This window comes from Ceratotherium simum, chromosome 3 (assembly GCF_057802395.1).
Source record: "Ceratotherium simum simum isolate JZ-2026a chromosome 3, ASM5780239v1, whole genome shotgun sequence".
Lineage (NCBI taxonomy): Eukaryota > Metazoa > Chordata > Mammalia > Perissodactyla > Rhinocerotidae > Ceratotherium > Ceratotherium simum.
In genome coordinates, this window is record NC_141902.1 from 58527766 (window position 1) to 58543518 (window position 15753).

A 15753-nucleotide genomic window follows, 5' to 3' on the forward strand; every position below is an offset into this window, starting at 1 on the left:
TCTCTGTGTCCAGGCAAGAGGACCTTGCAGGAATTTCCTTGCTAGTAGAAGAAAGGTATAGAAAAGGGAACAGACTCTAAGCAAAGGAAATGCACATACTGCAAAATTACTTCTGTCTCAGTTCTTCCCCAAGACAAAGAACAGAGGAATAGAAGTAAGGCCAAGAGTAAAGATGATCCATATACTTTGTCTCTAATTTCCCCTTTCTAGTAACTCTCAAGGGTAAAATCTCCAGGAAACTTCCTTTGCAAAGAGTTAAGAGCCACCTTTTTATAGCATTCCTGAAAGGGCTTAATGATTAGAGCCAGATTCCAACACTGCACAGGAGTACAGGGAGTCCAGTTTACTTTTTCTGTGTTGTTTTTACCTTCAAATCTGTGCATGGAAATTTTAAAGGGTCTTCCAAGGATCTAGCACATCCCAAGAAGGTTTCCAAATTAAATTATAAATAACTGATTTTCAAGAGAGCAAACATGCCTTTTGGCATTTACCATAATGCGGAGGATTCATTTTACAGGCTTCCACTTTAATTTCATTTTATGAAAAAGGTGGAGTTAGGGAAGTACAGGATGGGTGTATGTGACAAAAAAGCAGATAAGGATAATGTTTTGACAGCTTTTCAGGGACCAGAATTAATCAGAATCAGTGTTTTAGCATTCTGTGGACTCTGACAGTGATGATCCGCAAATAGCAGTGACTTCTAAGCCAAACTGCAAAGAATGGATGCGATACCCACATCTCAGCTTCTGAGTAATACTTGAGGCCAGAAAGGTGTGTGTGTGTATGCATGTATGTGTTAAGAGAAGGGAGGTGGATTGTAGGTAGAGCAGTGGTCATGTAGTAAACTATTCCAGAACTAGAGTTCTTTGCGGAGCTGTCCAGCAGCTTGGATTATGGGTGCAGTGTATGGCTCTCTCTGAATGTAGGTCTGGTGAAGGAGTACATTCAACCTGGACTAAAAAGTCTTTCACAAGGTGAAGAGGGTCCCAATCCTTGACTCTTATTTTCTAGGTCTTCTGATTGTATCATATTTAATCTTCAGGAAAGATCAGTCAGTGTGTGTATTGAGTGCCTTTGCGTATGCAAAACACTATGTTGACTATAGACTCAGAGCTGGTACTTTGTCAAACTGATAAATGTTGCGATTTAAAGAGTTAAGGGATTATTACTCTCTTTATTACAACTTTTCTTCTAACTCTAAATGTGTTGCATTCTTCTTAGAATCTAGGTAATTGCATTCTTGTGAGAGGTTCTAGTTTTGGTGGTAGATTGCTGATCCTTGTGTTCGACTGTTTCTATCTGTGTGTGTGTAATCAGCTTCATCTGCAGACTGCTGTGGATTGGCTTCTGGATAGTAGCAGCACCCTCTGTTTCTTATACATAAATTTGATGTTAGATTCACACTCCAAAACACCATTCTTATTAACCAATTGCTGTTATAATTTCTGAGGGTTGGAAACCCCCATCAGGTTGCTCCCAGCCCTCCTATAACTTAAGTAGATTTCCTTTTAACTAAAGATGAATTAAAGCTCCAGTTTTCTTGAAGTGGCATTCCTAGGATCTGGATATTTCTCCCCCTTTTTATCCCCACCTGTATTCTTCTGTTTTATATCTGATTAATGTATTCTTTGTTGAATGATAGATTGGTGGGAAGCATAGTGGTGGCAGTAGAACATGCCTCAGAAGCTAGGCCTTTTCTTTCTCATCAGTCTATGTGCCCTGTTGCTATTGAAGTCTGGCTCTGATTCTCTTTCAATAGAGATTTTTAAATGAGACAAGATTTTTTAATACACTTTCAGCCAAGCACAATTTATGAGGAAGATCATTAATAAGAAATAGAACTGCTCCTAACACAGGGTGCACTCATCTAAACCACTAGGTTTGTAGTGGTATCATGAGCTAGAACTTGAAAAGAAGGACCAAAGTCTTATATTTACAGCCCTCCACACTCTGGCAGGAAGGGGCATAGGACTAGATTAAATACAGAGAAGGTATTTCCTCTAAATTTTCTCCCTGCAACTCAGCTACTACTTTCTCTTCCCCCACAGATGGAGTCCCCTGTCTCTACACCAGCGGTGCTGCCACTGCACCTTTTGGTGCCAGTGGTCAGTAATGACATCTCATCCCCCTGCGAGCAGATCATGGTTCGTACCCGATCAGTTGGGGTCAACACATGTGATGTGGCTCTTGCCACAGAGCCCGAGTGCCTGGGGCCCTGTGAACCTGGGACAAGCGTCAACCTCGAGGGCATTGTGTGGCAGGAAACAGAAGATGGTAAGTGCTATGTGTGCCGTCCCATCCCTTCTCAACCTGCTTCTGCCAACAGGGGCTTATTGTTGTAAATAATACCAAATGTTTATTAGGAGTATCAAGTGACCATGGTCTGATGGTGTTACCTACCCAGAGAATTACAGCAAACTTATTAGTAAAATCACCCAGCTTCTAGAGAGTGGCAGTTTTTTAAATTAATTATCTCCCCGTCATAGCTATTCAACAGTGTTGGCCCTGGTACTTTAGCAGTCATTTGATGGGTGTTGGCCAGGCAATTCAATTCTATACTCTCAATAACCTCTCTATCATTTTATATGGGAGAATTTGAATGTAAATTAACTTTGGGGTCAGTCTTGAAGAGAAAAAGTAGTAAAAGGGCAGCTATGGGAGTCAAGGAAATGGAAAACAGTCACTTTTAAATTATGTTAGTGTTGGGTCCTTGAATATGCAACTCTTGCCTTTTTTAACACCTGAAGGAGAAGCCAGTGCCTTCCCATTGGTTGCCTCATTGCCCAGCCACCCACACTGCTTCATGCATCTGTCAGTACAGATTTTATAGGCCTAGGCAACAGGGGAATGTTTACATGGTCTTGTTTTCAGGCATCCAGTAAGCAGTTGGTTCACTGTAGGGTGCTGCTGCGCAAGGCTACCATCCAGACTTCTTGTATATTCCATTTGCCCCTGAGAACAGAATCTCTTCTGTTTTAGAAGTTAAACCTGAAAAAATAGAATAGGCAGGCAAAGGGACTTAACCAGGTATTTCAGATCCCTTGGTATCACCTGTGGCAATTTGATTTCAGCACATAACATTCTTTTCTTTAAAGAATCCAAGTCCTCGTCAAAGTATGTGTGGTTAGAGAGGCTGGGCCTCGCAGTCCCATCAGGTCTCTCCATCAATAACCAGACTTTCAAAGCATCCCCACTCTAGGGAGTTGAGAGGCCCAGAGGAGCACAGCTCATTATCTCTGATTATCATAAGCTGTCTTGTCAATCTGCCTGTGGAAATTCAGGCGTTTCATTCTGGTCATTCTGATAAAAATCTGTTCCTCTGAATATTGTGTTGTGATTCAGTATTTATTTAAAGTCTATCATGCACTGCCTGATGTGATACAGGTTAAGAATTCTGTGTTCTTGGCTCTGTTGTCATTAACAATATAGTAAAGCTTCAGCTTTCAGAATAATGTTGCTGTGAGGTTTTATTGTATGCCCGGGACAATAATGAAAACAAAAATCCTCTTGTGATAGAAACTGATGCAGAGACAGTGGAAAGAGAGGTTGACCCCAGAGGTTGACTCTGGATATGTGTATACAGTATACAATCTGGAAATCACAAGTGGCTATCTCTGATTTTTAAAATGTCATCTGCCTATAGCCAAACATCTGAACAGCCAGAGTCTGTTGGGATGACAAACATCCAGACCACAGCTCTGTGCCACCAAGCAACCTTCAGGGCCTGTTGCCTCACTATATTGAAGATAGAAGACATCAATTTCCTGCCTATTTATTCTACCTATCTTTATGATGGTGACTTTTCTCCAAGGGCAAGGTGCATTTTGTGTATGTGAACCTGATGAAAACTTTGTAAGAGAGTGAGGGTAACCCTTTCACTCTCCTGAGAACAATGGATATCTTTTTTTCTGAGGATCCCCATTCTCCCTCCCTGCCAGGGGGATGTTAGCACTTCTTATTTTTTTGTAAATTATTTCCTCTGAAAGGTTCTCTGGGTGTCACTGGCAGCCTATCACCAAGTTCCCCTGTTATGTACTTTTAATGCACCCTGTATTTTATTTCACAGCACTCATCACAGTTTGCAATTTTGTATATACTTGTATTTTTCTATTAATGTCTGTCTCTTCCATTGTTTTAGAAGTTCTGTGAGCTCAGGGCGTCTGTTTTGCTCATCATTGTATCCCCAGCACTTAACACGTGGCACCTATAGTTGGCCTTGAAAAATATTTATTTGGGGGCCGGCCTGGTGGCGTAGTGGTTAAGTTTACGCGCTCTACTTTGGCGGCCCGGGGTTCGCTGGTTTGGAACCTCGGCGCAGACCCACGCACCACTTGTCAAACCATGCTGAGGGGGCGTCCCACATAGAGCAACTAGAAGGATGTGCAACTATGACATACAACTATCTACTGGGGCTTTGGGGAGAAAAAAGGAAAAAATATATATATATTTATTTGAATGAATGCTTGCATCTGTGTCATTGTCATTTCTGAATCCATGTTAATATATATCTAATAAATACTATAATATTGTTTGAACTTAGAAATCATGTCAAATACTTGCCAAAATTCCACACCTTCTCTGAAACTCAGAGTAAATACTACTTTCACAAGGTTTGAGATCACTCTCATTTATTTAAATCTGTAAGATTTTCAGTTCTCCTACTTTTAATGCCATATTTTCTCCCACTTACCATATTGTGTTTCAGGGCTTAGTACCTCTTTTCTTTCTTTTTCTTCATCCCAAGGGAAAGGGAACTGTTCTACAATTATATGCTCTATTTTTCTTTGCTTTCTGACGATCCCAGAGGGCATTCACCTGAGCTGTCAGTTGGCAAAAGTCTGAATTGGGATCAGGGTTAGTTCACATTCCTTTTCATCTTCAGGTAACAGAGGTTTCCTGCAAAGATCGTTCTCTGCAGATCTATAAGACAGGTATACTGAGTCATTCCTCAAGTTAATGGTAAGAACTGTATACAGATACTTTAAAAAAAATCCTTCTAGCCTTTTAGGCTTTTTTTCTCCTACTTGAATCTCTGTACTTCTGTCTGTCTCTTTGCCCAGCAAACTACTGTCTTCAAACAGAAAAACCCATACAGCTTAGAAAGAAGCTGTGAATGCCTGGCCTCTGAGGGGAATGGGGGACCCTGAGGTCCCTGTAGAACTGAGCCACCTTGCTGAAAACAGGTGTAGGGGTCATGGCCTCAATTCTTCCTGATTTCTTTGCTTACCTGTCCTGCAGTGTTGCTTCTTTCTTCCCTATTTCTCACTGTAAACCTTGCCTTGGAGGCATTTTTAAATTCCTGCAGATTCCATCTCTTTTTAGGCTGTTCATAATTCAGCCAGCACTGCAATGATCCTCCTTGACTAGGCTCAATCTTAGGACTATTAAGAGGACCCAAGTGTAACCTGGAGTGTTTTCCTTGGCTTTTTGAGACTTATTCTTAGCACTTATGCAGAGGTCTGATTCCACCTGATATCACTTTGAATCAAATAACAGGTCCCAAGTCTATTCCTGGTTCACAAGGTTTACCTTAACCCAGGGTCCTGGAAACAATGTTTAAAAAGCCTTAAGGCAGACTTTTGCTGAGATAAAATTGCTTACTGGCTTCTATGGGTTTTAAAGAAAGGCAAGGCTGACTTTAGATAAGAATTCCAGGAGATGCTGTCGGTTCTCCTTTTTAGACCACAGCACTAAGTGGAAGGCCATCACTAGTGATATATGTTACTTTGGCAAATGTACTTTCTGGAAGAATTTGTGGTCTAATGGAAAGAGCACTGGGGTGGAAATCAGGAGACCTCTTTACCTCTGCCACTTATCATTGTGACCTTAGGCAAGTTCCTTAACTTCTTTGGGCCTTAGTTACGTGATCTCTTAAGTGGAGTTGAACTAGGTGACCAATAAGGACCAGCTTTTTTTTTTTTGGTGAGGAAGATTGGCCATGAGCTAATATCCGTTGCCAGTCTTCCTCTTTTTGCTAAGGAAAATTGACCCTGAGCTAACATCTGTGCCCATCTTTCTCTATTTTGTATATGGGACGCAGCCACAGCATGGCTTGATGAGTGGTGCATAGGTCCATGCCCAGAATCTGAACCTGAGAACCCTGGGCCGCCGAAGCGGAGCGTGTGAACTTAACCACTACGCCACCAGGACCAGCTTTTAAGTTATAAGAATCTATGACTTAAACATTGGAATTAGCATGGATCCAGTACTAGTTGAATATGGCATCTTGAAAGGGAACAGTTTCATATACTAATAATGAGAATGAAAATTGAAAAATATTAATACCAATGATGAAATTTCATTATACACTTGTTACATATAGATTTGTTACATTAGAAAAATGAAAATACTCACCTTGCTGGTCTCAAATTCAGGGAATCTCCACCTCCCATTTTTCAACTCCTGATCCTAGACTGACAAGTAGAAGAATTCACAAAACCCACCTGTTTTTGATGCAAGTATATGCTAGCAGACATAAACGGAGCTTGCAATACTACTTAGCAATCCCTTCATCACCCTGTTACATTTGCAGTCCGCAATGCTTACTTCATTCTCAAGATTTATTAGCCCAATTCATTCTCTTTTCATGCTCTTAAACAACTAAGATCAAAACCACCCACCTAAATCTCCCTAGCTTCCCTCTTCTTTCTTAAAATCTGTTTTTCTTATCCTATTATTTCTTTTGCGCTCTTTATTCTGAAGACTCTTTGAGACTTTATACCATGAATTTTATCTACTCTTTCTTCTTCATCTTCATTCTTTCCCCTTCTATTTAAACTCTCTCTGCAACACTTCTTTACACTGAAAATGTTTTCCTCATCGTTGCTACCCCTTTGAACTACTGACCTCTCCCCTTTTCTTCACTACTTGCTATTGCTGTTTCCAACCTTTTTTACCTGTCCAGTATCATATAACATCTTCCCAGCAGATTTCTTCTGTCACCATTTGACTGAAACATTTCTTATACTAGACTTTTAGAAGTTCTACTACTTCTTTATTCTTGAAACTCTTCTCTCGTCTTTGTCATACTGCACTTCCCTAAATCTCCTCATTTCTCTTTCTAACTGGTTATTCACTTTATTTTTTGTCAATCCCTCTTCCTCCTTGTATTCATTAGGTCAGAAATTCCAGATGGCTTTTAGGATGCTGAAATATTGGTCAATTCTGCCTTGTTGGCCTCTAGCTGGGGGCTGTGGCAGCTGGTGCCCCACTCCCTTTCTACCAGACAAGCAGCCTTATCATTTACTGTGTGTGCCATAGTGGGGAAAGTTGAGGAAACTTTGAGTTAAGAATGGGATTTGGCTGCAAGGAACAGAAGATGAAGTAATAATGATTTATTCTGAGAATTCCGAAGGTAGGCAGTCTAGAGCTGGTGTGATGGCTTCACAAAGTAATCAATGTTCCAGGCTCCTTAAAGTTACTTCTTTATTGCAAAATTGCTAATGTAGCTCTAGCCATCATGTTTGCTTTCCAGGCTTGACAAGGAAGAAGTGTAAAACAGCATCTGCCTCCCATCCAGTCTGTTTGCTTTTGACAAGCTTTCCTAAAAGCCACACCCTACAACTTCTAGAAGCCTACATCTCATTGGCTACGCCTCTGGGAAGGCAAGGAAACGTAGCTGGATATATTGCTTCCCCTCACAAAATAGAAGCTCAGACTAAGGAAGAAAGGGAAACAATTAGCAGACTCTGCCACTCTTCTCTGCATAGCCTACCTACATCATAACTCCCAAAAGTTACTTCAGCAGCCTTCTTTTTTGTTTGTTTGTTTTGTGTGAGGAAGATTAGCCCTGAGCTAACATCTGTTGCCAATCCTCCTCTTTTTGCTGAGGAAGATTGGCCCTGGGCTAACATCCCTGCCCATCTTCCTCTACTTTATATGTGGGCCGCCTGCCACAGCACGGGTTGATAAGCGGGTGCATAGGTCCATGCCTGGGATCCAAACCTGCGAACCCTGGGCTGCCAAAGCAGAGCTCACAAACTTAACCACTACACCACTGGGCCAGCCCCAGTAGCCTTCTTTTAGTAAGTGCAGTCTTATATATTCATGGCTTCATCTGTTTCCCTTGTATGAACAATCCCCAAAACGTTTATCTCTACACTTGACCTTTTGCCTAATCCTGTTTCATACTGCTGACTTGAACATTACCAGAAGCTTTTCTTAAATTCAAAATGTCTGAAAAATAATAAACTTTTTCTCCTAAAATTTTGTTTCTCTTTCCTTCTTCTCTATTTCTCTTCATTACACCTACCTTCATCACCTGCATCACCATGCTACCAGTTTTCTAGGCTCCAACCTCCCTAGTTATCTCTGACTCTTCGTTCTTCATCTCTTTGTATAGCTTTTTAATATGAGCCTATGGGCCATGCAAAAACAGGTAATGTTTTTTAATGGTTGAAAAAAAATCAAAACAAGAATATTGTGAGACATGAAAATTATATGAAATCCAGATTTCATTGTCCATAGGTAAAGTTTTATTGGAACACAGCCATATTCATTTCATGTATTTTCAGTCACTTTTGTGTGTGTGTGTGAGGAAGATCAGCCCTGAGCTAACATCCATGCCAATCCTCCTCTTTTTGCTGAGGAAGACTGGCCCTGGGCTAACATCTTTGCCCATCTTCCTCTACTTTATGTGGGACGCCGCCACAGCATGGCCTGACAAGAAGTGCATCGGTGCGGGCTCAGTATCCGAACCTGGGCCGCCAGCAGCGGAGCATGCGCACTTAACCACTACGCCACGGGGCTGGCCTCTTTTCAGCCACTTTTGCACTAAAGTGGCAGGGTAGAGTATTGCAGCAGAGACCATATGGCCTGCAAAGCCAAAAGTATTTACTATCTGGTCTTTTACTGAAAAAGTTTGCAAACCCCTGGTTTCATGTATTACATCTAATATGTTGAAAATCCCATCAGATAACTTTAAAAAAATTTTCCCTTTCAATCATCATATACACTTGAAAGAACTCAAGAGAATAGTTTATTATATTTACCCAGACACTTAACATTTCTGTTGCTCTTCCTTCATTCTTGATGTTCCTAGAGTCCCTCTATTGTTTCCCTTCTGTCTGAAGAATCTCCTTTAGTAATTCTTTTAGAGTAGGTTCATTGGCTATTAATTCTCTGAGAATGTATTTATTTCACCTTTATTCCTAAAAGATATTTTTTCTGAATATAGAAATCTAGGTTTACATTTCTTTTCTTTTTTTTTTTTTCCTCCCCACAAAGCCCCAGTAGATAGTTGTATGTCATAGTTGCACATCCTTCCAGCTGCTGCATGTGGGACGCGGCCTAAGCACGGCCAGAGAAGCAGCACGTCCGTGCGCGCCCGGGATCCGAACCCAGGCCACCAGCAGCGGAGCGTGCGCACTTAACCGCCAAGCCACGGGGCCGGCACTACATTTCTTTTCTTTCGGCACTTTAAAAATGTTCCAGGGCCGGCCCGGTGGTGCAAGTGGTTAAGTGTGCGCGCTCCACTGTGGTGGCCCAGGGTTCACTGGTTCGGATCTGGGCGTGCACTGATGCACTGCTTGCCAAGCCATGCTGTGGCGGTGTCCCATGTAAAGTAGAGGAAGATGGGCACGAATGTTACCTCAGGGCCAATCTTCCTCAGCAAAAAAAAAAAAAAAAAAAACCAGGAAGATTGGTATCAGATGTTAGCTCAGAGCTGATCTTCCTCACAAAAACAAAAATAATAAAATAAAAAAATAAAAATAAAAATGTTCCATTTCCTTTTAGCCTCCATGGTTTCTGAGAAATACACAATCACTTAAATCATTGGTCCCCTGTAAGTAATGTGTCATTTTCCCCTGGCTGCTTTCAAAGTTTTTCTGTCATTTTCAGCATTTTGATTATGATGTATGATATATCTGACATGGATTTTTTGGGGTTTATCCTGTTTGGGGGTTCACTTTGCTTCTTGAATCTATAAATTTATCTTTTTTCAAATTTTGGGAGTCTTTGGCAATTACTTCTTTAAACATTTTTTCAAGGCTGGCCCCATGGCGTAGTGGTTAAGTTCACGTGCTCTGCTTTGGTGGCCCGGGGTTCGTAGGTTCAGATCCCGGGTGAGGACCTACACACTGCTCATGAAGCCATGCTGTGGTAGCATCCCATATACAAAATAGAGGAAGATGGGCACAGATGTTAGCTCAAGGCCAATCTTCCTCAGCAACAAGAGGAAGATTGACAATAGGTGTTAGCTCATGGCCAGTCCTCCTCACCAAAAAAAACCAAAAATCATTTTTTCTGCACCACCCTCTTTCTCCTTTCCTAGGACTACAATGACATAAGTATAAGCTAGTTCTTATTTGTTTTCACTTAGAGTTCCTATGTGTCTTTTCTCCTTTGTTAGACTGTAAGATAGTTGAGGCCAGGAATTGCATTTTATATATCATTTTATTTCCCCAAGAACTAGTTTAGTCTTTACACAAAAAGTAAAATAATCAGTAAATATATGACTAATAAAATTGACTGTGCCTTGTACCCATGTGTTTCAGGCATGTAGGTAAAAGTGGTAATTTTTTTGTAATCTCTCTTGGATTCATTTGCTATGTATTGACTAAAAATCATGAGAGATTTTGTAATGTACTTGCTTTGTTTCTTTTTTAACAGTGGCTTCCACCACGGATCTTTTGAAATTATAAAAGTCAGAGACAGAACCTTCAGATATTTTCAAAGGAAATGCTTTGAAGTTATACTCTGAGGAACTTGAGCATGGATGAACCTCAGACGCAGTCATAGGAGTGGAAGGTGTTGAGTGGGCCTACCTCTACTACCCCACCAGATGCAACCTCACAGCAGTTCTACTCTTGAGTGATTTATATGTTAGGCTCCTTTGTAAAACTATATTTGAAGAGGATTCTGCTGCTAAAAAAAAGCTTTGATGATCATTTATCTAGGTTCACCCTCCTACTCCATGTAGAAATCCCTCTTATAACATCTCTGAAATTAGTCTGATCTTCTTTTACCGGAATATCAGAAAGACAGAAGTTGTAGTGCTATAATAAGACCATGTTTTTGAAGCTGAAGTGAGTGCAACTCCCTTGTGTGCCAGAGGATATGAAAAGCTGTGTGATAAGCTTGGCCTGTCTTCTGAAGCTGAATTCTAGCTTTATGATTTGGTGAAGAGGAGGAAGTTTTCAATTTTTGCACTCGTTAAAAGTTTTGTCACATACATGCACAAGCAAACATAGAAAGGCTGTCATCCCCATCTCTTGGGGAAGAACTGTTTCAAGGAATAATAGTGCCTTAAAGGCATAGTAGTACAGAACAAATATCTCTGAACTAGAGTCAGGAGAGTTGGATTCTAGAACAGATTGTACCTTTAGCTAGCTGTGTGATCTTGGGTAAGTCTCTTAACTTCTCCTGGCCTTCAATTTCTAATTTGTGGGGGCTTGGGCTAAATCTGCAGTGTCCAGTGGAACTTTTTGTGATGGAAATATGCTGTCCAAAATGATAATCTAGTCACATGTGATATTGAGCACCTGAAATGTGGCATGTAGAACTGAGGAAATGAATTTTAAATTTTATTTAAGTTTATATAGTCACATGTAGCTAATAGTTTACCATACTGGACAGCATAGGGGCTAGATTATATTTAAATTATGTATACTCTAATAAGAGTGTACATATACTCTGAGATGGAAAGAAGAGTAATTGTGTGGGAGGATGAAGAGTGTAGGTAAATAGCTGACATCTACAGATCCAAGGTGACTTCTGTTTACTCTGGCTCCTGTAACCTGGGAGAACATTTGGCCGTGCTTCAAACTCTGTGGTTGAGCCGTGTGCTTTGGTCTGTCGGTTGCAGTTTTCTCATTATCAGAGTAATAGGCAGTGGTTTTGCTTAGCAGGAAGTTAGTTTGCCGTGGTAGCTCCACCGAGAACCTGCCTGAGTGGTTCTTCATCCTCATCTGATTGCAGATCCTGGCTGTGGGTCTTTATCCTTCTCACCAAAAGGAGGGGGTTGTCCATTAATCTTCTTTCATGGAAATAGTAACCATGGTAGTTACCCTTGGTTTATTCTGTGTGATTCTGATGTAGGAAAGTATGTGTGTGAAACATGAAGTACGTAATTTTAAGATGGTTCTCAGCTACTGGTTTTTCTTTTTCCTTGGCTATTATTAACACTCCTTCACCTTCAGTCTTGCCTCAGGCACCACTTACCTGGAGAGAGATGGTACACAGTGACCAAGCTTTCTCCACTGCCTAGCCAACTGCTTACTAGCCTGACTCCTGCAGAAACAGCGCTACCAACAGCACAGTCATAAAGATCCTAGCAGCCATTGTCTGGCACCACAAATCTTCATAGCAACAGACCACCACATGGCAACAGCAGCCACACAAAGGAAATATTAGGGAAATCAATATGTACTTACTTTCTCCCACTCCTCCCCCACCCAAAACAACAACCAACACATTCTTCCCACCTAGCAGCTTACTCATAGGGGATGCTTAGGGCAGTTAACATGTTTATATACCCTTGTGGATTATGTTATCTACTGTCATATATTTTAATCCTGAAGCCCTAAGGAAAAATTTAAGTTACAGAGTTTTTTGAGTTTCATTTTGCAAATTGCAAAATAAACTAATCTCCAAAGGAGAGATGTCCTTTTATACACTCTAATCCACCTCCTCCCTCCCCCGGGGAAAGCATAGGCAGGCAGTACGGTTGGCTAGGCTGCGGGCTTGTCACATAGGTAAGGTTGTTTCAAATGAGATTCTTTTGATATTTCAGTAACAAAACCCTCTCAGATGGACTCAAAGACAGACCCATTTTGTTACTAATGCCATCCTTTAACAAATAATTTATTTCCTGATACTTATGTATGACTCCAGGTGAGTGATACCTAGGCAATAAATATAGTTCTGTATAAACTGAGGCTAATCACTGGCCCCAGCTAATTTAGCTTTGGCATATGATTCCAAGGGAGAAAGCCGCCTTTGAGAGCCTCAGTGTTTTCTTGCCTCGTAGATAAGGGTATTTAACTGGTCTGGGCCTTAGTTTCCTCATTTGTAAAATGAGGAGGTTGGACTATGTATCTCTGTGGTCCTTCCAGCTCTGATACTTACAATTCTGTGATGATTTGTGTGGGACAGAGGAGGGAATTGTCTTTGTTAATCATTGGTTGTGGGTGAGATCTGCTGGAAGATGTCGTCAAACCCTCCGGTCTCCGTGCGTACACTGCTAAAAACAGGTCCTAGCCCTGCAGTGGTTGATAAAGCTGCTGTAACAACGATGGGCGGAAGCTATTAACAGACTTAGCAAGTAGCTTTTTTTCCCACAGCAGTAGTTTCAGACCAGTTCAGGCAGAGCTTTGCTCCCAGGTCGCTACTGCTGCCTCTTAATGATACCAGTGAGAACTAACTCTCTCTCTCTCTTCTCTCTCGCTGACTACTCTATGAAACAAGGAGCTGTTCTCCACCTCTTCTGATACTTCATTATCCCATCTCCCTCAGGCTTTACAGAACAAAGAAATCATAGGGCATCAACTTTGTAATTTAGGCAGCTGGAGATAATTTCTCCAGGATAGGGTGGGTAGGTAGCTGATTCCCCCTGGCATGAAGCAGCATTGCTAAATGGTCATGTGTTTTGTCTGCCAGGCTTAGGCTTTGTTAGGCCCATTCAGGCTTCTGTGTATTTGAGTTTAAATTATAGTGGCAAACCAGGCCCATGTACTTTTAGAGGGGTAGGGGTTAGGAAACAATGGAAAGTATATCATTTATAGCCCTACTGCTTGGTAATTGCTCAAGGAATTTTTGTTTAATCCACTATCCGTGTGCTTACTCCTGCCAAATCCTTTATTTCTCTTAGTTGCTGCCTTCATGGCCTTCTCCATAGCAACAAGCTCTATGACAAAAAAGACTGTGATGAGAAATTCAGTAGTACCCCCTCCCACGAGTTGTACTCTATTTTCTCTTTAGGATGTCTTAAAAAAGCCTAAAAGACTGCTATCAAATAATTTTCTACCCCCGTTGAACTCATAATCAAATGAAACTTTTAACCCTGAACTATTTCAGTGAATAACCTGCTTTCTCCTTATTTGACTCTAATTATCCCCATCTTTTGAAGATTTTCCCGTATCATTCAATGCGCTTGAAATACTGTGCATCTTTCTATTTTATCAAGCTCCCCTCTGCTTTTCAGCTTTTAGCCTGCTCCTTAGAATTATTATACTATAAAAAATCTCCTGAAATTGAGTATCAATATAGAGAAAAAAATGGATGAAGAAAGTGCGCCACCCCCCACCCCACTGTGTGCTGTTGCATTAGATACTAAACTGGTCTGCTGCAGCGTTTAGGTTGGGCAGACTGCCTAAAGTATAGAATTAGCCTGTGTCTCAGCTGATCCTGGCAGAGATCTACAGGAGTCACAAACCCAAGGTTTTGTTTTTGTTTTTATGTTAGCAGGTCTTATTGAACAATAATATAAATAAATATAAACAATAATATAAATATAAATATTTATAAACAATAAATATAAAATAAAAACATGCACAAATCATAAGCATGCAGGTGATTGAATTTTCAAAGCGAATACATTTTATGGTACCGGCACCTAGATGAAGAAGTGCAGGAGCCAGCCCAGTGGCGTGGCGGTTAAGTTCGTGCGCTCCACATCAGCGGCCTGGGGTTCACAGGTTCCGATCCCAGGCACGGATCGACACATCACTTGTTAAGCCATGCTGTTGCGGTGTCCCATATAAAGTAGAGGAAGATGGGCATGGATGTTAGCCCAGGGCCAATCTTCCTCAGCAAAAAGAGGAAGATTGACATCAGATGTTAGCTCAGGGCTAGTCTTCCTCACACACACAAAAAAAGAAGTGCAATATTAAGAAGTGCAATATTATCAGAAATCCAGAAGCCCCTTCATACCTCTCTTCCAATAGCTAACCTCCCCCCAAGAAAATCAGTTCTAGCTGCTAATATCATAGATTAGTGTTAACCATTTTGAACGTTATATAAATAGAATCATTACAGTATATACTTTATGTCTAGCTGTTCAGCATTATGCCAGTGAAATTCATTCATGTTGCAAGTAGTTATAGTTTGTTTATTCTCATTATTTCAAGTATTTCATTATGTGAATATAACGCTACTTATTCAGTTGTTGATGGGCGTTTGGGTTGTTTGCAGTTTGGGGCTGTTGTGAAAAATGCTGCTGCAAAAATTCTTGTACGTGTCTTTTGGGGAATATGTGTATACATTCCTATTCTATATACTTAGGAATGGAATTCCTGGGTCATAAAGTATACATATGATTAGCTTTAATAGATATTGCCGGTTTCCAAAAGTGTCTGAACCAATTTATACTCCTGCTTCCAATTAGAATCCTGGTTGCTCTGCATCCTTGCCAACACTTGACCTTTTCCTTTTTTCTTTTTCATTTTAGCCGTTCTGGTTGGTGTATGGTAGTATCTCATTGTGGTATTAATTTGCATTTCCATGGTGAGTCATGAAATTGAGCATCTTTTCGTGTGCTTATTGGCCATTTGGAAATCTTCTTTTATGAAGTGCATGTTCAGATCTATTTGTAACCGTTTTTGGATTGGGTTGTATGTTTTCTTTTCACTGATTTGTAGGAGTTCGTTGTATATTCTGGTTATGAGTCCTTTATCAGATATGTGTATTACAAATATCTTCTGTATCTTGCCTTTTCTCTTAATGATACCTTTTCATGAATGGAAGTTCTTCATTTTTATAAAGTCTAGTTTATCTTTTTTGTCTTATACTTAGTACTTTTTGTGTCCTGTTTAA

The 15753-nt window shown here is 40.6% G+C and overlaps 1 protein-coding gene across 1 annotated transcript in view; it reads left to right on the plus strand.

The window, feature by feature from the left end:
* The window catches only part of ZNF609 (zinc finger protein 609), a 202218-nt gene that overhangs the window by 140688 nt on the left and 45777 nt on the right, over window positions 1-15753 (plus strand). Inside the window, exon 3 of the mRNA XM_004421687.3 lies at window positions 2049-2274. Within this exon, the coding sequence (XP_004421744.1) occupies window positions 2049-2274 (226 nt within the window). The remainder of the gene's footprint in view (window positions 1-2048; window positions 2275-15753) is intronic.